This window comes from Anabrus simplex, chromosome 10 (assembly GCF_040414725.1).
Source record: "Anabrus simplex isolate iqAnaSimp1 chromosome 10, ASM4041472v1, whole genome shotgun sequence".
In the NCBI taxonomy this organism is placed as follows: Eukaryota; Metazoa; Arthropoda; class Insecta; order Orthoptera; family Tettigoniidae; genus Anabrus; species Anabrus simplex.
The window spans coordinates 24267761-24290298 of record NC_090274.1 but is presented as its reverse complement, the minus strand read 5'-3'; the positions used below and the strand labels follow the sequence as shown (position 1 = coordinate 24290298).

The window sequence follows — 22538 nt, the reverse complement described above, 5'->3', positions numbered from 1 at the left end:
CGTTGCACCGACACAGATAGGTCTTATGATAACGATGGGATAGGGAAGACCTAAGAGTGGAAAGGAAGCAGCCATGGCATTAATTAAGGTACAACCCCAATATTTGCCTGATGTGAAAATGGGAAACCATGGAAAACCATCTTCGGGACTGCCAACAGTGGGGCTCAAACCCACTATCTCCTGGATGCAAGCTCACAGGTGCGTGCCCCTAACCGCATGGCCACCTCGCCCAGTGTTATTTAAGGTAGGAAGGATTGTAATATGCAGATAAAGTTGGAATTCAAGGTAACAAACTGGGGCAAATATTTGTTTATAAGGATAAGGATTGGAATAATTTATTAAAGGAAATGTTCGATAAATTTCAAAGTTCTTTGAAAACATTTGAGATAAGGCTAGGTAAACAACTGATAGGGAATCTGCCACCTGGGCAACAGCATATTCCTATACATACTGTACGGTAATTATCATTTCTGTATTTTAGGATGGTTGTACATTAGTATTCTCAACCATGATGGCAGGAGGAGTGATCTGACCACATGTGTCACTGGTAATAGTGTTATGACAATTAAAAACAGCATTTCTAGTGAACTCTGCCTCATCTGCAAACAAAGTGTAGCATAGTAAATTGTGCTCATTCACAGAGTAGTCCACCAGCCGTCAATTAAAAAGTATTTTGGAAAAGTATTAAAACAAATTGTCCATTATGTCGTGCTTGACATTCTCAGGTTTGCCTTGATGCAGAATTTTGTTGTAGACCATATTTTCCTATTTGAGAGTTGTTGAATTACATCCTCTGTATGGGTTAATTCAGTTTCTGCGCAACCTTTTGAATCACTACATAAGTTTTTAATATTGTCTGTTAGCAAATGGCTTGTACTTTTGTGGTCACTCTCTAGACGTAGTCCTGAGTGGTAAGTAATATAAGCCCAGGTCCATTCCTGTATTGCAGGTAAGCACTTCTCATCATTCTGTACATTCCAGGTATGGCCGGAAACCAACATTTTTTGTGTCACTAGTACTGCAGCTTGTATTTGGCCTCGTACTGGCATTCTTGCACAACGTCATTGCTTTCATGGTGGTGAGAGTGGCGATAGGTATGGCTACGGCGGGAGTTTTCACAACAGCATATGTCATAGGTAAGTAAAGTGTCACGTTCCTTTCTCTGTTAGTTTAAGTTTAGGCTTTAATTTGATTCATGTCAGCTGTAGCTGATTATTAAGTGGGAAATACTGTCTGTTGATTAGTCAGCCCATTATTAAAAAAAAAAATTAAAGTTAAGAGTGTAGACTTGTTTCTTGAACCAAGAAGTTTTTGTTTAAGTGTCTGTAGGCTGGTAATGAAGGTGTAATGTCACAGGGGTGGAGCTGGTTGGACCAGACAAGCGTCTGTTTGCTGGAGTTCTCATCGAATTCTTTTGGAGCGTCGGCTATGGCATCCTTGCACTGGCTGCTTACTTCATACGGGACTGGAGAACTCTTCAGATTAGTGTTACTGTTCCCGGGGCCTTGTTCCTGTGTTATTGGTGGTAAGTGGATCTGTAGCGATAGTTCCAACCTACAAGTAATGAACCTCATAATTGTTCAATACTGACTAACGAAACTGTTGTACAGAATTTTATTTTTAGAAAATTATAAGCTTGCAATACTCTTATATTTAATTTTGTACTCTAAAATTTGAAGATTTTTGTCATGATTAGTTCAGTAAGAACCAAAACATGTACTGCTCTTTAATTCTAATAATGACAAATATCTTCACTTTTTAGAATACAAAATTGAAATATAATAGTCCTGAAAGGAGAAAAAGGCTAAATATTTTCTAAATAAGAAAATTCTGTACAAGAAGTTCCAACCTCTTAACTGAATACCATAAAGGAACATTTCGTTATCACAGAAACTCCACAATACTCTTTTCAGCTCAGCTCAGTCAGTCAGTCAGTCAGTCAGTCAGTCAGTCAGTCCTCATCTGCATTTAGGGCAGTTGCCCAGGCGGCAGATTCTCTATCTGTTGTTTTCCTAGCCTTTTATTAAATGATTGCAAGGAAGTTGGAGATTTATTGAACATCTCCCTTGGTAAGTTATTCCAATCCCTAACTCCCCTTCCTACAAACAAATATTTGCCCCAATTTATCCTCTTGAATACCAACTTTATCTTCATATTGTTATCTTTCCTACTTTTAAAAATACCACTCTCAAACTTACTGACTTGCCTCATTGGAGGGAACATATTATGATAAAATATTCCTGTGTGGCAGGTTCATTCCTGAGTCTGCTCGCTGGCTCATGTCAGAAGGCAGGATGGAAGAGACCAAAGCAGTCATTGAAAAGGCAGCCAAAGTGAACAAAGTTCACATTCCAGATGACGTACTGGCCAGCGCCCTCAAGAGTGTCGAGAATGAGCAACAGGTGGGCTTCTCTGTCAGAGACCTGCTGAAGTGTCCTAGAATGACAATACGAGCTCTTCTGGTCTTCTTCAACTGGTGAGTACTTTCTTTTCTTCTTGATCTTTACAATCTGAAGTACAGTAACGAAATAATTAACCTTTGTACTCATGTGTTAGATATGTTCTGACATACGATCTCCTGTTGTGTTTGTATGTCGTAACTCCTCTGACACATTCATTCTAAGATTAGTTAGTTTGGTCTTTTCATATTTATATCTAGACTAGGCCAGTAAAAATGACCATCAACAGGAAAGGAACAAACTCAAACCTCGTTTTAGAAGGAGCTAAATTAGAAAGCAAAATCTACAAAGACAACACTGTTAACAGAAAATACTCTGCAGGACACAGAAAGCGTCAAACTTTTACAATCAAGTCAGAAACCTACTCTGAGGCTGCAAAATACCACAAAAAGCAAAAATAACCATGTATCACACCTACTTCGTACCAGTTCTCACATGTTGTTTAGAGGCATGTACTCTACTAAACAATGACTACAGCACAATTCAGGCAACAGAAATGAGGTTCATTAGAACTATGAATCAAACTACCTGAAAGGACAAAATCAGGAATGAAGTAAATATGAGAGAGGTCCCTATTACCAATTTAAAAAAAAAAAAAAACGTAGACTTCAGTGGTGTGGGCACATCATGAGAATGAAGAGTGAGAGACTTGACAGAAAAGACAAGAAACAGCGGCCGCTAAGACCGGTTACGTCACTTGAGGGGCGTCAGCTGTAAGGATTAAAAGATGACTCCCAAATTGAAAACTGCATTGCAACATTTTCCACAGTGGTTCACGAGAACTGCATTATTCAATGCAACTTTATTTTGACCTTGAAGAATCCACTCATCTATAAAAATTACATTAAGTTTGCCACTTCAAGTTTGAATTGTCTGCAAGACTAACATTAACAATGGATCCGTATGCAATTTTACAAGGACAATTCTATCTCTAGGACATGCTTTAAAGTGTAATTCTAAGTATAATAAGAAATAATGTATGTGTGCTTTTATGTTTTAAAGACTCTAATCAGTGGTTTTAAGCACTATTTCTAATATTAGTGTGCACAGACATGTTTGTCATTTTTAGGAATCTTAAGTGTTTGACTACTCTTTATTGCCTACATATGTCTATTTTCATCTTTGCTAGAAATAAGCAGCTGAAAATGTTTCTAATGAGACAGAAAATGACCTGTGAATATTTATCTGACATTCATTTAATATAATCACAAATGTGGTTAGAATATGTACTGAAAATGTGGAAACCTTAAGATTTATATTTCAAAGTATCTTACTGTCCAAGGGAAGACATCAAGGAGAAGGCCAAGGAAATGACGGATAGAGACAGTGAAGTCAGATGTGAAGCAGAGATATCCTCAAACAGATGTATGCAGACAGAAAGAGATGGCGAGCGTTTGTACACCACATCTGGGAAACTGGAGTTGGAAAATGATGATGATGATGATTATGATGATGCTAACTTTTAGTGTAGTGATGGGCAGAATCAAATACTTTCCAGAACCAATTACTATGCATCCAAGAACATTTAAGAATAGAAACTTGCATTCAAAACCAAGTTCTTGAATGTTGCATAACACGAGTAACAAATGAAATATAAGCGAACTCTGGACATCAGGAACATTTTAGTATCCAGGAAGCACTTTAATAAAAGTTAGCATTGTTCAGTGTGTACATTATTTGATGAACATAAATAAGGAATTTTAAATTGCAGCTATTTTATATAAATTTGATAACATGTCATTGGTTGTTGTCAAAATATCCTACTCTACTGTGTATTTTCATTCATGTATTATGTATATATCTATTGGGTTAACTAAATTTATTTCACCGAGAGACTGGCCATGTGAATCGGGACATGAAGCTGTCAGTTTTCATTCAGGAGAGAGTGGGTTCGAATCCCACTGTCGGCAGAACTGAATATTGTTTTCCGTGGTTTCCCATTTTCACTCCAGGAAAATGCTGGGGCTGAACCTTACTTACGGCCACTTCCTTCCCGCTAGTAGCCTTTCCTATCTTGTCATCGTCATAAGACCTATCTGTGTCGGTGTGACACAAAGCAAATTGTGAACAAATAAAATCAAATCAACATTTTATTTGACCTTATAGCAAACAATTGATTGTGAGTGATTTGCATTCAGATAGTCACCTGTAACCATCATTACAACTTGATATCGGCATAAAAGCTCAATCAGTACGATTCTATTTGAGCACTTCTCATTTTTTCGTCTGAGAGAAGCATTCAAATACATCTTAGGTACTTGTACGATGTGCAATACTCTCTTTAGCCCCTGAATACAGTGGTAGTTTTGAGTTACGTCCACAGATGGTGCTGCTAACCTTACTGTCCTCAGATATTGCATAAAGAGAGACCACATTGTTTAGTTGGGATTATCATTAGTGAATACCTCGAGCGAAAGTAATCAAATACTTTTATCAGAATTCGAGATATCTCAAGAACTTGTAAGAATTAAATTCTTCGACATTTTGGTGTTGAATACACGCATCACTATTTAGGTGCCAGGAGTGCCCGGGGAAATGCTTGACTTGCCTGGTGCAGGTCTGTTTCACGTCCATGGGCGACCTGCCCATTGGGGTGTGAGACGATGATGATGGTAATGAGGTAGGGAGAGGGTGAAACTTGGTGTCAGCATATACAGTAGCTTACTCCTGTCGAGTAACACGAAAGAGTCTGCTCAAGGCGTTAACGTCCCCATGTGACGGACAAATCACCGCCAACAGCCTCCTATGCCCTCACTCTACATGAATACTGCAAGAGAGGTTGGGAATTGAATCCTGTCTAGTGATTGGAATATGTAAACCGCCATCTCTGCTATGCTGTTGGCCAACATTCTGATTGTGAATACTTGTGAATACTTTTTCCACCAACAGGACTCGAACCATATAAACTTGGCCTCTTAACAATCATGGCCACCAGGCAGGCAAAAAACAAGTTAATCAAATAACTTTATTGCTTGAGAGGAATACTGTTCAATGTTTGAAAAATCTCATACCAGAGTGATTGGTACAGATTTCAAAGTCCATACTACAGCGTGTTCACAATGTGCTTATTCTTTTTAGGTATGCAGCCTGCTGTTCCTTCTATGGAATTTCGCTCAGCACTTCGTCGCTCGGAGGTAATGATCACCTCAACTTCTTCCTGGTTGGAGTAGTGGAGCTGCCAGCGTATGCCATGTTGCTCTTGACGCTGAACAAAATGGGCCGTGTTCCGATATTGTGCGCATCCGTCCTCCTTGGTGGTCTGGCCCACTTGTCAGAGCTGCTCGTTCCTGCAGGTGAGTGAGCACCTCAAGGAGGTGGTGTATATGAAATTCTCAAACACATCATCGTCATCATAAACCAGCTCCAAGTCATATAGAGAAAGACAGGAACACATAATAAGATAAACATGATGACAGGTCAGTATAGGAAGAGGACAAAATAGAAAGTAATCACAACAGGACAGGGACAATCTCCACATCTTCATAAATAAGTTACAAGATTGTGAGAAACTTCACAAATAGGAAAAGTCTTCCCAGTTTTAATTACTGCATCGATGGGATGAAAGATCCTTTTGGGGATCATTGTAAGTATATAGATGTTAACATAAGGAAAGATCTTCATTAGGTTAATCACATAAATGAGATTGTAAATAAAGGGTACAGATCTCTACACATAGTTATGAGGGTATTTAGGGGCTGTAGTAAGCATGTAAAGGAGGGCACATATAAGTCTCTGGTAAGACCCCAGCTAGAGTATGCTTCCAGTGTATGGGACCCTCACGAGGATTATTTAATTCAAGAACTGGAAAATATCCAAAGAAAAGCAGCTTGATTTGGTCTGGGTGATTTCCGACAAAAGAGTAACGTTACAAAACTGTTGCAAAGTTTGGGCTGGGAAGACTTGGGAGAGAGGAGACCAATTCAGGATCCTGATCTAGCTTGGTAAGATAAGTGGCCGATGATGCTTGTAACACAAGCAAAACATGTCCCACAATAACTAATGTAAAACAAATTATATCCTAATCATAAGGATTGTATGGTATTGAATAGGTGGTTGTCAATAAACAAATTGTATTTTATAGTATAAGTGCTATGTTCCGAGCTGTCAGTGGAAAGAAGGCGTGGAATGACATTATTAGACGAATAAGTTTGAGTGGTGTCTTTAAAAGTAGGAAAGACCACAATATGAAGATAAAGTTGGAAGTCAGGAGGACAAATTGGGGCAAATATTCATTTATAGGAAGAGGAGTTAGGGACTGGAATAACTTACCAATGGAGATGCTCAGTAAATTTCCAATTTCTTTGCAATCATTTAAGAAAAGCCTACGAAAACAAGAGATAGGGAATCTGCCACCTGGGTGACTGCCTTAAAAGCATATCAGTAGTGATTGATTCATACTGATTACACTGTCATCTACAGAAAGTCATGGATAGGTGAATGGCGACACAGTCCATTTGACTTGATTGGCTGGCTGGAATCCTGCAAGTTGAGGCTCACTGGAAATAACCTTTTCTAAGTCTGAACTGCCTTCTATCAAACCATTTAGTAATTTCATAAACATGTCTAATATAACTGTAGCTGACATGGAACTCATATCAAGCTATGTGTGTGTGTCCAACAGGTTGTCTCTACGGGGGTCGGGTATGAAGTGAGATGAATATTTTCAGTGAGTTTTACAACTGTATGTCCTTGTTGATGTCAGCCTCATCAGAGGAGATAATGAGATGAAATGAATGACATGATATATGATAGTAGGAAGGGAGAGGGTGAAACCCGGTACTGTCACATAGCACACTTCTGTGTAATAGCACCAGAGGGTTTGCTTACATCTTAACATCTCCATCCAACGGACGAATCACCATCAACAGCGTCATATGCCCTCACTCCATGTGAATACTGCGGAGAGGTTTGGAATTGAATCCAGGCTTTATGGTAAACAATCTAGTGATTAGAAATTGTTTACCACCGCTTCTCCTACCCTGCTGGCCAGATGGTGAAATTCCTTTTTTCGACCAACAAGACTCGAACTGGTTAACCATGGTATCAAACCATATAGGCTTGATGACTTAACAATCGTGGCCACCGGGCAGGCAACACACATCAGGCTGACTGACCGTAATTATTAGCTTATGATTTTCACCCTTTCCTTTGTACACTGGGGCTATTACAGCAATTCTCCATCCATTTGGTGTAACTATTTCAGTCTGTCTTGTTTCTTCACATTCTTTCACTCACAGAATGTTTCTTTGAGCCATTTTTATATACGTGTACAGAGACAGGAACATGAACATTTATCCTTTCAATGTTCCTATTTTTCTAAATATGACTTATTTGTTTCTTTCTGCAACTTCCTCCATTGTGTGCATACTTATCTATATAAGGTGTAGGCTACTCTCTCTCTTTATATCCGTCCTTACCACCTTGATTTTTTTGTTTTTTAATTTGCTTATGTTTGTCAGTCTTAGAGGGCAAAAAAAAGCTTATATTTTATTGTACATAAATCCTCTGAACGGTATGAAGAAGTAAAACCCAGCTACACAAAGTATAATAACTATTGTACTCTGCAAAGCATTTCAGACTAAAGTTGAGGCTACATCTGCTCTAATCTCTATGTCATTATTATGCCTTGGTCTACCCCTATGCCAACACTTCCCTCAAACACTACCTGAACAACTCCTGTGTATCTCAATATGTGATGATGATGATGACGATGATGATGATTGTTGTTGTTGTTTAAAAGGCCTAACATCTAGGTCATTGGCCCCTAATGGTACGAAATGAGATGAAATGTAATGACAATTTAAAATAATCAGCAGATCCAACTCACAATATTGAAAATTAAAAATAAATTCCCAAATCAATCCACTGACTAGAATTCAAAAAGATGACGATCAACAATGTTTATGAACTTAAAACAATCAGTGGATCCAACCCGCAATGCCCCACCTTCCCAGAAACTAACTTACAACAATGGTATATACTGACCAAGGGGCTGCTTCCAAAGCACAGTCCTGCATCGAATATGCTTGTTGTCTAAAAGAGTCCAAAATCTAGGTCAACGGCCCCTCATAATGGTACTTGTTGCTAGTAGAATGAGTGTTTCTGATGTGCAGTACTAATCACAAGTAACGTAGACTCATGGTGTTCCACACATTGTGGTACTACTCACAGGTAATGTACTGTGCACAGGTAACGCAGACCTATGCTGTTCTCACATAATGGTGCCACTCATAGGCAATGAAAGTCCATGGTGTCGCTCATATAGTGGTACTAATCACAGGTACTGTAAACCGATAGTGGTATTAATCAAAACATATTGGGCAGATTGCTGAAACAATGACTAGTTTTAAGCCTTTGACAATGTCTACCTAAATAACGTCTAAATTGAGCACTGTCTTCCATTGCATAAACAATATTCAGCCGATGTTCAACTAGACATTGTTTAAAGTTTCAATATTGGTTTGAAGATGGAGATAGAAGTATCTTTTTTCATGCAACTCTTTGCTTGTCGCAACCAATGAAATTCGTCGGTCCGCGCAGAACGCCAGTCAGCTGTTTGTCTTCCTACACATTACTCAAATATGGCTAAGCATGAGCATGACTTGTCCGCAGATAAGAGTATTGCTTTCGGTGAAAATAAAATCTCATAATATTATGGACACTAAAGTGACACGCCACCGTACGGAGAAGTGTAGCTTTGATTATAGCGTTGTTACAGTGAGTGTAATATACTCATAAATACGGTAGCTTCGACAAAGGGAAGATGAAACAATAGTAATGTGTAACCGAGTGTGTTGTACGGGCTGTATAGATGTAGCTTGCATTCTGGAGATCGTAGGTTCGAAACGCATCATCAGCAGCCCTGAAGATTGTTTTCTGTAGTTTCCCTATTTTTACACCAGGCAAATAGTAGGGCTGTTATTATTATGGCCACAGCTCTTCTTCCCCACTTCTCCTCTTTAAACAATAATCACCATCATCACCACAATCCCCCTGTGGGTGGGGGCAGTAGAATAGCACCCACGGTATCCCCTGCCTGTCGTAGGAGGCGACTAAAAGGGGCCCCAAGTGCTCTGAACTTTCAAGCGTGGATTGGCAAACATGGGGGCCTTAGCTGAGTCCTGACATTGCTTCCACTTACTTGTGCCAGACTCCTCACTTTCATCTATCCTATCTGAACTCTCTTGGTCAACTCTTGTTTTTTCCGATCCCGACGCTATAAGGTTTGTGAGGACTAGGGAGTCTTTCATTTTCACGCCCTTCGTGGCCGTTGTCTTCCTTTGGCCGGTATCATCATTTTCGAAGTGCCGGATCCCTTCCATTTTTCCCTCTGATTAGTGTTATATAGAGGATGGTTACATAGTTGTATTTCCTCTTAAAACAATAATCATTTTCACACCAGGCAAATGCTGGGGCTGTACCTTAATTAAGGCCACGGCCGATTCCTTCCAACTCCTAGGCCTTTCCTATCCCATCGTCGCCATAAGACCTATCTGTGTCGGTGCGACGTAAAGCCCCTAGCAAAAAAAAACAAACAATAATCACCGAGCTCGATAGCTGCAGTTGCTTAAGTGCGGCCAGTATCCAGTAAGTGGATTCGAACCCCAGTCGGCAGCCCTAAAGATGGTTTTCCATGGTTTCCAATTTTCACACCAGGCAAATGCTGGGGCTGTACCTTAATTAAGGCCACAGCTGCTTCCTTCCCATTCCTAGGCCTTTCCTATCCCATCGTCGCCGTAAGACACATCTGTGTTGGTGCGACGTAAAACAAAAAACCAATAATCACCACCACCACTTGCCTTTTTCTATCTGATAGTTGCCGCAAACTTATATGATAATATATATACAGTATATAAACCACATACAACCTACTTTTTAGTTTTCACTATTATGCGTGTTTACTTGGCAGTAAATATAAGTGAATCCCTCCCAGTTGATGTATGAGACAGCTCTCTGACGATTGGGACACGTAATTCTGATATGTATGTAGTCGAAGTGATCTGTAATTCCATGGAAATTACCCCATGTATATAATAAAATATATCGGTTGCCAAGAATTGTATTCAAGTTGTCAGTTACCGGACTGTCCCTTTGTCAGTCTCAAGAAACAAGTCTCTTGAAAAGCAAAACCTTATTTTACTATCTCCCCGTACATGTCAAATGAATTGCTGTGATTTAGCAGCGGCGACCCACAGAGAGGCCGTCGGACTAACCTTTCTTCCTGGAATCGACTCAACATGATAATACAAATTACATATTTCATGGTACATAACCTCTGATTGTGATCACTAGTGGTGATTGGGAATTAAAAGTTGGGGGGGAAACAAAATTACGGACAGCAAAAAGTACCCGGGTTAGTGGGATATAGCGGGCGGGGGGGGGGTTAGGGTGGGGTATATGCATGTAAACTGGAAGAAAAGCTACAAAGTGGTACATTTGTATGCTCTCTGGTCGAATTTTCACAGAGAGGTAAAGGTTTTACCAATTTAAGTGCGGTAATAACAGTTTTTGAGATGTTGACTCAATACTAGACTAAAGAATAAAACTTTTACCAAAGGAACAATATACGTATGTATTACAATTAAACGGAAGTACGGCGTGATTATACAATTAAAAATCATAGTGTTTGACTACACACAAAGAAACTAACAGACAATAAAGAGACTGCCATACGGATGAATGCTCGCGACAACTGGTGAATCATACCTCAGTGTCCTTGATCTTGGCAAAAAGACGTACCCCTGCCACCCTTTTCCATAGCAAATGCAACGTCTCCACTACTTAATGAGGCACTATGCAAATCGGTTAGCTGCGACAAACGACATTTTGTACGTATTTCCACTAATAATTAAAGAAAATAAACTAAAGAGCTAGCTAATAAGATAACGGTGCTCATACAATTTTTTTAAATAATTCCTATAATTCCTAGTTTCAGCCGGCTAAAATGGAATAAAAATGTAATGTTTTCTCCACAAAGGTGGGGTGGGGGGGCGACTGCCTCCCCCTCGCCCCCTTAGTCGCCGCTACTGATTGTGATTCACTCCTCTCATTTGAGGTTAAACAGTGCTCTCGGCAGCGTTTAAACATGACCGGTTGAACATTGGTTTTAAACAGTGTCTAAGTGATAAATAACACCTTTGCAATGCGGCAGCCATACTTAGGCATTGTTTAGTCGTAGACATCGTCTAAACACCGTTTCTGCAATCCGCCCATTGTGAACCTCACATAGTGGTACTGCTTGCTGGTAAAGTTGACCCATGGTGTTCCACACATGATGGTATTAATCACAAGTAGTCTGATAGTTCTAATTAAATAATCCCTTGGTTGTCCCTTTTAGTCATCTCTTACGACAGGCAGGGGATACAGTGGGTGTATTTTTCATCTGCGTCCCCCACCCACAGGGGTTCAGAGAGAGTGAAAAAAGGAAGCGATCCGACACTTCAAAAAATGAAGTACGGGACAAAGAATTGCTCTAATACTGCCAGGGTTGGAAAAGAACAAGAGTTGACCAAGTGAGATCGGACAGCATAGATGAAAGTGAGGAGCCTGGAACAAGTAAGTGGAAGCAATGCCAGGACTCAGCTATGGGCCCCATGGTCACCAAACCATGCTCCCAAGTTGAGAGCCCCTGCGACAACTTTTAGTCACCTCTTACGACAGGCAGAGGATACTGTGGGTGTATTTTTATCTGCGCCCCCCCACCCACAGGATGTCTTCTCAAGATGTGGTGTCCTGAATCTTCTGTACCGTCTCTTCAGGCCAGATGTCACCAACTTGGTTCGATATCTCCTTATTTGTAATCCTACCTATCCACCTCACCTTCAGCATTCTTCTGTAACACCAAATTTTGAAACCTTCTATTCTCCTCCTTTCTGAGCTAGTTATTGTCTGTGTTTAACTTCCATTCAATACCACACTCCACACAAAACTTCAAAAACATCTTTCTAATGTTACAAGTAATAAATCTCATTCTAATGTGCGAACGAGCAAATTTTTTCCTTAAGAAAGACCTTCCTTGCTCATGTTTGTCTGTATTTTATGTCCGCCTTACTTCTGCCATCTTTAGCTATTTGGCTACCCAAGCAACACTAATCATTTACCCTGTTTAAGACTTCATTTCCAAATCTAATATGCTGAAAGACTATTGAAGAGATATCAGCAGAGGTTGGAATTTCAGATGTAAGTGTTGACACTATTCTTCATAAAAATTTGAAGTAAACTTAATTTTTTTGCATCGGAAAAGCTTTTAAAAAAGATGTTTAGTTAACCGAGCACATTTTCTTACCATTGCTCTTTTCTTTTGTTTTAGTTGAATTGAAATATAAAATGACTTTTTTGTTTTTTTTACAGGCATGACATGGTTGACTGTAACATTAGCCATGATTGGCAAATTTGCTGTGACCATGGGCTTCGTCGTGGACTTCATTATAACAATGGAGATGTTCCCAACAGTGATCAGAAACATTGCTGTTGGAATGGGGGCTACCTGTGCTCGCTTTGGCAGCCTTGTCTCTCCATACATCTTTCTCCTTGTGAGTAAACATACGTAATTGGTTCAGTAAGTAAGGTAATAAGAACTCTCACAAGTGAATTTTTCTCTTGTTTCATTTCCAGTATGAAACAATGCATCTGCAGATGTTGAGCAACTCCTTGGTTTTATTCGACAAAAATAGACACTGTGTTTCACCATCTCCCTACATCATCATCGTCGTCATCTCCTCACGTCCAGGCATGCAGGTCGCCCGTGGGATAATAGTATAATGCTCATACCTTAGTCACTTACATATTGTCAAAGCCAAAAATGAGTGTGACACAGGCGACTGAAAGAACAAATTTGTTCTGTCTCACTATATCGTACTAGAAATAGATCTGGACATAGACTCAAGGGCGTCTCGTCTTAAGGATGACATGAGCACGTGAACACCCTGGTAAACCTAAAACTCTTGAAATTTACACAATTTTGTACGCTGAGAACGTATTTACAAAGTTGCTAGTGCCGATTCACTTTCCTTTTCCATTTGAATCACGTACCATGCCAGGCGGTCACAACCGTGTTTTAAACTAAAAACTTTGGTGTATTGCATAGCTAGAGCTTTAAGGGGCAATGCTGTGGGTATTGTGAATACGATCACAGTTTATTGTGTGATCACAGCACTGCCTGCTCTATATGCATCCGATGGCTGCTCCACATTGAGCAGGCAGTGGATTATGGACTGCTGACCCACTTCCAGTGCCTTCTCTACAAGTTCTTTTCAAATCCCAAGGATGGCAGCATGTATCATGTAGTCCATGACAGTGGTTAATGCACAGAGCTGTTCCCCTGGAGTGGTTAACTGACTAGCCGCATGGTGCTGTTGACAGTCGCACATGTAACATAATATTGCTTAATGAACCAAAGAGGTGACACAATATAGGCTAACTGAGCCCCTGTTAACATAATGACTGACTGACGAGCAACTTAGGCCTATACATTGCAATTTTTTAATCAGCTGTCAGCTCTGTGTGAACACCAAAAGATTTTAAGCATGCAACGCCACTGCATAGACTACAAATAATAGTTGGTTGATCCTTACTTGCTAACTCGGGGAGATTGGTCGACAGTTTGTGCCACTTCTTAGTAATAATGTTATTGGCTATATGTCCCACTATCTACTTTTACGGTTTTTGGAGATGCCGAGTTGCCGGAATTTAGTCCCCCAGAAGTTCTGTTACGTGCCAGTAAATCTACCGACACGAGGCTGACGTATTTGAGCACCTTCAAATATCACCGGACTAAGCCAGGATCGAACCTGCCAAGTTGGGGTCAGAAGACCAGCGCTTCAACCGTCTGAACCACTCAGTCCGGCAGTGCCACTTTTAAGTAGTGAAAATGTAGTGGGCGAGGTGCTACATACACATGGCCTAGTAAGCCAGTTTACTGCTGTTTTTTATTTTTACCCCACTCCTTCCCCAGTATGCCTTTTCATTGACACTATACTAGATGCAAGTATTAATGACATATAAAGCTGGTGTAAACAATTCAAGAATTAACACTAATAACTTTAGATTATTTTATCTGCATGATTTTAACACTGTACTTTTGCGCTTAACTCGTGCCTTACCAACCTAGCTGGGCAATACTGCACCATGCTCACACTGGCAATCGCTGGTTCTCATTGGCCATTAATGTTTGCGTCTAGTATAGGCTATCTATGACAGATGATGGTTAATCTGATGAAGATCCAACCACCTTTCATGCTGAGTACTAAACCTACATTACCTATCAGACTTTCCTAAACCATTATAAAGAGGAAAATCTTACAAAGAGAAAGGAAACCCAGTGGATTAAATTAATATATTATAACTTGGACAGATGTCACCCAGTTCAAAAACCTGTACTGACAACATTATGCTCATATAACTTGTTGGAAGTTGGTAGAAATTTGCTCAGAGAGCATAAAAAACTTACCATTTCATAGCTATTTTTTCAATTTTGATGTTTACTCCCCTCCTATATCCCTCAGACCCAGGTACTTTTTTTTTCTTTTTTGCCTATACATTTTGGTGACCCTCCACTTCTCATTCCTAATCACCACTACTTACTCTGCATGTTTGTTTGGATCACCCAGTATAGATGAAAAATACAGGGTTCTTTTACAAGCAAATGTGCATATATGCACAGAAAATAACACTCTAAATTATTTAATCAAAGTTGCAGACATCTGTAATGGGAAAACTGCATTATGCACATAAACACTTTTTGACTAAGCATTCGAGTCCACTTGATAGTTCTTCTTCTTCTTCTTAATCTGTTCACCCTCCAGGGTTGGTTTTTCCCTTGGACTCAGTGAGGGATCCACCTCTACTGCCTCACGGGTAGTGTCCTGGAGCGTGAGACATTGGATCGGGGGATACAACTGGGGAGAATGACCAGTATCTCGCCCAGGCGGCCTCACCTGCTATGCTGAACAGGGGCCTTGTGGGGGGATGGGAAGTTTGGAAGGGATAGGCAAGGAAGAGGGAAGGAAGCGGCCGTGGCCTTAAGTTAGGTATCATCCCAGCATTTGCCTGGAGGAGACGTGGGAAACCACGGAAAATCACTTCGAGGATGGCTGAGGTGGGAATCGAACCCACCTCTACTCATTTGACCTCCCGAGGCTGAGTGGACCTCGTTCCAGCCCTCGTACCACTTTTCAAATTTCGTGGCAGAGCCGGGAATCAAACCCAGGCCTTCGGGGGGTGGCAGCTAATCACACTAACCACTACAACCACAGAGGCGGACTTGATACATTCTTACTCGAGATAAATAACATTTCATTTAAGCTCATTGCATTGAATATAAGGAGGAACACATGTGTAGATTGATGTAGAATTCAACAGGGAATATATGCTTAAAATGATGGACATTAAGTTACACCCATCATGTATTAGAAGGAAGCTAAAATAACCAGCCACCAAGCAAGTTAGCGACATGGTTTGGGTCATGTAGTTGCGAGCTTGAATTCAGGAGACGGCTGGTTCGAACCCCACAAGATGGTTTTCTGAGGTTTCTCATTTTCGTATCAGGCAAATGCTGGGGCTGTACCTTAATTAAGAGCAAGGTCACTTCCTTCCCAATCCTAGCCCTTTCCTATCCCATCATCACCATACGGCCTGTCTGTGCCGTTGTGACGTACATCATATGGACAGTCAGTCAATACTTGTCCAGTTCTCTTCCCTACCCACACTGAACTTTATCCTTGGTGAATTTTACTGTCTTCCCTGACATGTGTATTTAAAATTCTTCCTTATCAGCAAATAACCTCATCGTAACACCCTTCGAGTTCTACACTATGTGTTCCATCTTGTTGCAGGCAGCCTATTGGCACCCTCTACCTCAAGTTATATTTGGTGTACAGCTGCTGCTGGCTGCGATAATGACATTTGGGCTGCCGGAGACTCTACACAAGGAGCTACCTGATACGATAGAACAAGGAGAAAAGTTTGGACTGGAGTAATTTGTACCTGTAGGGGAGAGAATCTCTTGTTTCATCTCCTTACATAAAACTTAGCATTATGCTATCTGAGAGGAGAAACAACACATGAAAATCAGAGACTTACATTACTTAGAAAACGAACAAAAGAAGACAATCTTAATACAAGATATATTATCTTACCATTCCTCTAGAGAGACCAGATGGAATTTCAAGAAAAGAGGATAGGTGAGGTGAAAGAACACAATCTGATTTCATATGTTTAATTTAAAACTACAGCATATAATATTGCATGATGCACTCAACAATACAGTTCTGACAAACACTTAAAATACAATGCAGTCTAGGGAAGACAAACTTGATATTTGAAACTGGATTTTACTAGAAAAATGATTCAATACAGCCTATAGACTAATCTGGGCTATGTGTTCACAAAAATAACATCTTTTTCAATAACTTACCTTTGTTGGCTACGGCTATGCTATTTCCTGATGAACAAACAAAGCAATCAGCTTGTTTTATGTTTATGTGGCAAAGTTTCACCAAATTGCCAACTACATTTCGGCATTCTTCAGTTTCCAGATTCCCGGACAACCACAAGACCTCACACACAAAGCAAAGCTAAAAAAAGAATGAACTTCCAATTCATGCGAATAGAAATGAGTGATTTTATAATGTTATACATTCATACAATTTTTTTCCAAAATCTTATGAATAACTTGGAGTATTTAGACAAAAATAGTCTGTGAATGTTATTTCATCTTTATAAACGCATGTTTGCTCTAAGAGAGCTTGAAGCAAATACGACAAATTGACAATAATTTGTTAACATTGATGCTTTCACGGCCCGTACTTGTAGACACGATATGGGCTTATGCCGTGTTTAGTTTAGTAGTTTCTATTTTCTTCTACCACATTCATCTCCGATTCGTCTGATGTCCTTTCTGATACTTCTGAAGCATGCACGGTGTGATAGAACATCTCATTTGGAGCTTATTTTGTCGTCATCTCCCGCTTAGAGCGCTGTGCCAGCATACAGCGAGCCACCTGGTGACGAACGAGCGTACCACTACAGCTCCAACGGTAAAGCATTCTTAAATTGTTATTGTAGAAGGTTTCCCCGTGAAGAGTCAAGATTTTCTTCTGAAGACGCGGAGCAAAGTTCTCTGCGAAACGTAAAGAGTTTCACCTTGTTTTCCTCACATGGCATAAGCCCAAAAGCCCATATCATGTCTGATAATTTGTTTCAAAATGTAGGACATTTTGGAATTATAGAGAATTCCTCCCAGACATGGTTAACGTGTATGACATGTCCGGGAAAATAACGACGTCTGGTCATCCTGCATTCATCTTCTTCATCATCGTCATTGGTTTACAGTTTCACTTCCCAGCTGTTGATAGACCTTTTCCACTCTCCTCGTCTGATAAATGCCCTGTTCTTCATGACATCATCCATTGTCTTTCCCCTAGCTACAATGTCGGGTTAGATCATATCCACGCAACAGGTTCTATCTCTTCCAACCTGGCATTTTCCTTCTACCTCTTTTTCCAAGTGCACCAAGACTGTTCTTGTAGGATCCATCATCACACGTCTGAACCAACCATAGCCTGGATGTTAACAACTCTGCCTAGTAGAGATGTCTTAATCCCAGTTTCCTGTCTCATCTTCTCATTTCTTAATTTGTCCATCCTGGTCTTCTAATAGCGAACTCAACTTTCATGCCTGAGGTCTTGCTATCAATATCAACAAGGACGAGAAGGTCCACCTATTCAGTACTATACATAATATGTTAATAGCTTCGACCCTTGTACTGGATTATCTTCAGTCTTAAATTATAAATGGAAAAGAACATTAAATGTAACTTGAAAACACCAACACTTAATATAAAACTATTGGCATGTTTTGAAACATTGATGAAATATGTTGTCGTTACACATGAGTCCATTAAAATTTATGTCTCTTGCACATATGTCCAACACTTTTGTGTCACTTTTTCTTTTAAGAAAATTGTAGTCTTAATATGAAACAGTACATTATTATTATGTCCTTTTAGTGTAGCTGTTATCCCAATGTAAAAAATAATATTAACATATATATAGTCCAAGCCTGCCTAGTGGCGCTGAAGTCTAAACGGTCTGACACCATGGTTAGCCGGTTCGAATCCTGTTGGTCGAAAAAATTTCACCATCAGAATGTTGGCCGGCAGAGTAGGGGAGGTGGTGGTATACAATTTCTAACCACTAGATTGCGAGCCCAAAAGCCTGGATTAAATTCCAAACCTATCCGCAGAGCTCATATGACGCTGTTGATGGTGATTTGACCATTGGATGGAGACGTTAAACCTTGACCAGATCCCTTGGTGCTATTCGACAGGAATAGGCTATGTGCTGGTGCCGGGTTTCACCCTCTCTCTATCATATATCACGTTGTTCAATTCACCTCATTATCTCCTCTGACAAGGTTAACGTCAGGAAGGGCATCCGGTCATAAAAACCCGCCACGACAGATTCATCTCACCTCATACCCGACCCCGTAGAGAACGAGACAAGGGTTGGACAAACAAAATATATAGTTCCCATGAGTGGAAGGTAAAGGCTTCCACTCCTCATAATCAATTGGGATAGAGTGGCTTCTATTTTCTGTTAGGTTATAAATTAACTGAGTTGAAATTGAAAAGAGAGGGCTTCAGATATTGCAGAGTGACTACTATGTGTGGCCGCCATTCTCGCCTGGAATTAATCTTTCACTAATTTCTGTTATTAGCCCAAATTCAACTCTGGTGAGATTTAGTATATACATATATATTAAATTATAATATTATATATAGTATAGTATTCTCATCCTTGTTGATAGTAATAAATCATCAATATGGACCAAAATGAAATTCATTTCATACGGCCTGAGGTCTTGACGAGTCTCTCTTCACGAGGGTGCACGTTTCGATACCGTAGGTCAAGATCAGAAAGAAGTAACTGCTGAACATAGCTAATTTTGTTTTCTTTGGAAGTTAACATCCTAAAGAAAGGTCCTCACTTGTTAGTAGAAGAGGGAGCTCTCTTGCACTCTGCTGGTGATCTCTCTTGAAGCAAAGTTGTCTCTGGAGACTATACGGCCAAAGTAGACAATCTCTGTTTACCATTATCACTACCACCATCTTCGTTTTGCTGATCTTGAAGTTGAACTCCTGAAACTTGGTCTTCCACGGTTTGGTTGCCTGCACCTCGTATTCTGTTTCTCCTCAAATCATAATGCCATCAGTGAAGGCACGTAGAGGCTTGGAATATTCTCATCAGTAGTTGTGTTGACTTACTGGCTTTATCTGATTAACTTCATTGTTTAGTGCATACAGCAAGTCCAAAAGCATTTGTCTACTAATTTAAAGACTAGATATTGAGAGAAGTAACATGGGTCATCTGGCAGGTGAAAACTTTGTGTCCATTAATCAACAGTTGCCAGTTCTAAGTTAAAACAAAACAATAAATTGCCCAATAGAGTCTTAGTTTTTCTCTGGCTTCTGTTAGAGTAAAATGGAACGTTGAAATTGGCACGGTCTACATCACGTCAATTTGAAATTCCAGTACATGGTAGCCAACACCATAAAATAATAATTGTCATTATTGGTAAGTAAACTTGAGGCTTTTGTCCTGAGGTGGGACAGCTCTTTCAAGGCACATCCTTACTGAGGTGGGCTGCATGTACCAATTTAATGACATGCCTGTTCTCTTGCCATTCTTAAATCTCAGGCAGTACCGGGAATCGAACCTAGGTCTCCGAGGATGGCAACTATAACGCCGAATGTTATGGTACGAATGTGGAAATTATTATTGACAGCGCGAAACACATTTTGACACCAGCATTTTATTGTCCCTCCACCTTCCTCAGGGAGCATCTCCATGCATTACTAGACAGATACAGCCCATGTCTACAGTTGTCAATGTTCTCCCCTGTCCAGTGAGGCACATTGTCACCATTTAAGTATTACCCAGAATGTCTGAACAATGTGCCAGATGTCTTCTTTTGTGAGTAGTAATTTTTGTTTGAAGAGGCAAAACAAACTGATCTGCGGTCTTTCATGTGTACTTAAAATTGTTCCTACCTGGTAAACATCTTTGTTTTACTTGTCATACTGCACATAAATAAAAGAAAAGAAAATAAGAATGTCCGATGTTTTATGTGATTTATTACCCTGCCTGCTGTTAACAGCTTCATGTGGTACTGGCTGTGTGGCACAGGTAAGAACTGCACCATTGCCGTAAATTACCTTACCACAATTACAACCAACTTGGGTTAATAAGGGGAAGGAACAAACACATGACAAATCAAGTCATAAATAGAACGACAGGAACACGGAAGGGAATATACAAGGTATGTCTAAAAAGTTTAGCGAGTGATACATAACGCAAAAAGAATGTAAGTTACAAAAAAATACCTTTAAGGCAGAAACATACTACTGTCACTTCATGTGAGTTGGCATGTATCATGACGCAATTGAACCTGTCCAGAAAGATGTGCTATGCCTTTTTCACACTGTACAAAATGTAGAGTGATCGCACTACACTCATATCATAGCTGTTTTCTTCGGTTGACATAGGGTCTGGTAACAGCGCTCTTCATACATAGCACAGTTTTCTGCTCTAGCACATATCTGGCAATATGGAAGAAATGTTAACTGAATCGGTGCGGGTGAATGAGAATCTGTATGATATTCGTTCAATTAACTATAGAAACTGGCAAATACGGAACGAGGCTTGGGACAAAATAGGAAAGGAATTAAACATCATACGTGAGCACTAAAGTGTACTAATTCTAATAGGCATTCAGATGTTGAAAACAGTCCTCACTTGTACTTATTATTATTATCACAATAATAATTTATATACTACACAAATTACAAATTATCCTGTTGAATTAGAGATTGGTGAATAAATTTTTATTGTTCGATCTATTGACTACCACACAGTTCTTTTCTTCTTTGTTCAATTTATTCTTCCACGACGAACGATTGGTAATTGCCATGGCTCAGAGCTTTCAAGTTGAAATAATTTTTGAAATTTTCTCATATCTGCAAAGCCCCATATGTAGGATTCCTTTGGATCAGTTGCAAATGCAGAGTGTACTTTGGCCAAAAATTTCATCCTTGATGAGATTATGGAAGTAGTTGAATTTATTTTTGTTCAGCCTGTAGCTCTGTTACTAAATTTCCCTCCACAATTTAGTTTCATGTACCCATCGTCATTTGTGTCAGACAGTACTCATTGCAACAGAAACAGCACAGGCAATTAAAAGATCATCAGAATCCAATGAACTGGATATACAGTTGTAGCTTGCCATCGGACAAAGTATATTGTGAGGACAGTGTGTTTCCTGTCTTTACGCCACATGCAATAACATTGTCAACCTCCCTTGCACACTGACTCTGCTCAGTGAGAGTTCACGCGACATGATAGTAGCGTGTTTCCACCTCTAGTTGCCTTCAAAGCTCTCTCCACTTCTGGCAACGTGTACACAGGTGCTGGAAACTGGCAGCGAAGGTGTCTTACGGAATCATTCAAAGCACTGCTGTCGCACATCTTTTGATGTCCGGTACTGTTGTGTTTTAAGAGAGTTAATTCACACACACGAAACAAAATTTTATTAAAGGAGAACTGCAATGATACAGTATTGCAATATACGTGCCACTTGCACATTAAACTCAAAGTCCAGCTTCTGCTGAAGAAAAAGTCTTTTCATAGAATGAATGGTTACATCACAAACAGATCATTATAACACTTGAGATATATACAATATTTACAGGTTGCCAGTACACAAACTAAATGAAGACTCGCTGAGGGAGAATTGTTGCACAGCAACTGACTTGCAAAATTGACGTGCTCATCCAACAGCTGCAGATTTGAGAATGTAAAGTTTGGAGAGATGTCAGCGAGTCTGGAGATAGAAACCTCACGAGCTAGCTTCAGTCCACTTGTTAAGTAAGCTGCTTATACAGAGCATCCTCTGCGCTTCTGAAGTAAGGTGTAGCTATCCTTTGGGCGACCGACTGCATTGCCCACTCGTTTATATAGGGTCTTGAGCGGTGATGTGCAGTGTCAACTGGTTGCCTGGCCAGCTCTGCCGGTGAGGACTGGA

General features: G+C 40.0%; 1 protein-coding gene across 1 annotated transcript in view; it reads left to right on the top strand.

Annotated features, from left to right (window-relative positions):
- LOC136881770 (organic cation transporter protein) overlaps window positions 1–20579 on the top strand; it is a 41081-nt gene extending 20502 nt beyond the window's left edge. The window contains exons 5-10 of the mRNA XM_068229501.1: window positions 982–1136; window positions 1357–1525; window positions 2252–2476; window positions 5538–5752; window positions 12810–12991; window positions 16292–20579. Coding sequence (XP_068085602.1) covers window positions 982–1136; window positions 1357–1525; window positions 2252–2476; window positions 5538–5752; window positions 12810–12991; window positions 16292–16435 — 1090 coding nt within the window. The 3' untranslated portion in view covers window positions 16436–20579. The remainder of the gene's footprint in view (window positions 1–981; window positions 1137–1356; window positions 1526–2251; window positions 2477–5537; window positions 5753–12809; window positions 12992–16291) is intronic.
- Window positions 20580–22538: the final 1959 nt, after the last annotated feature.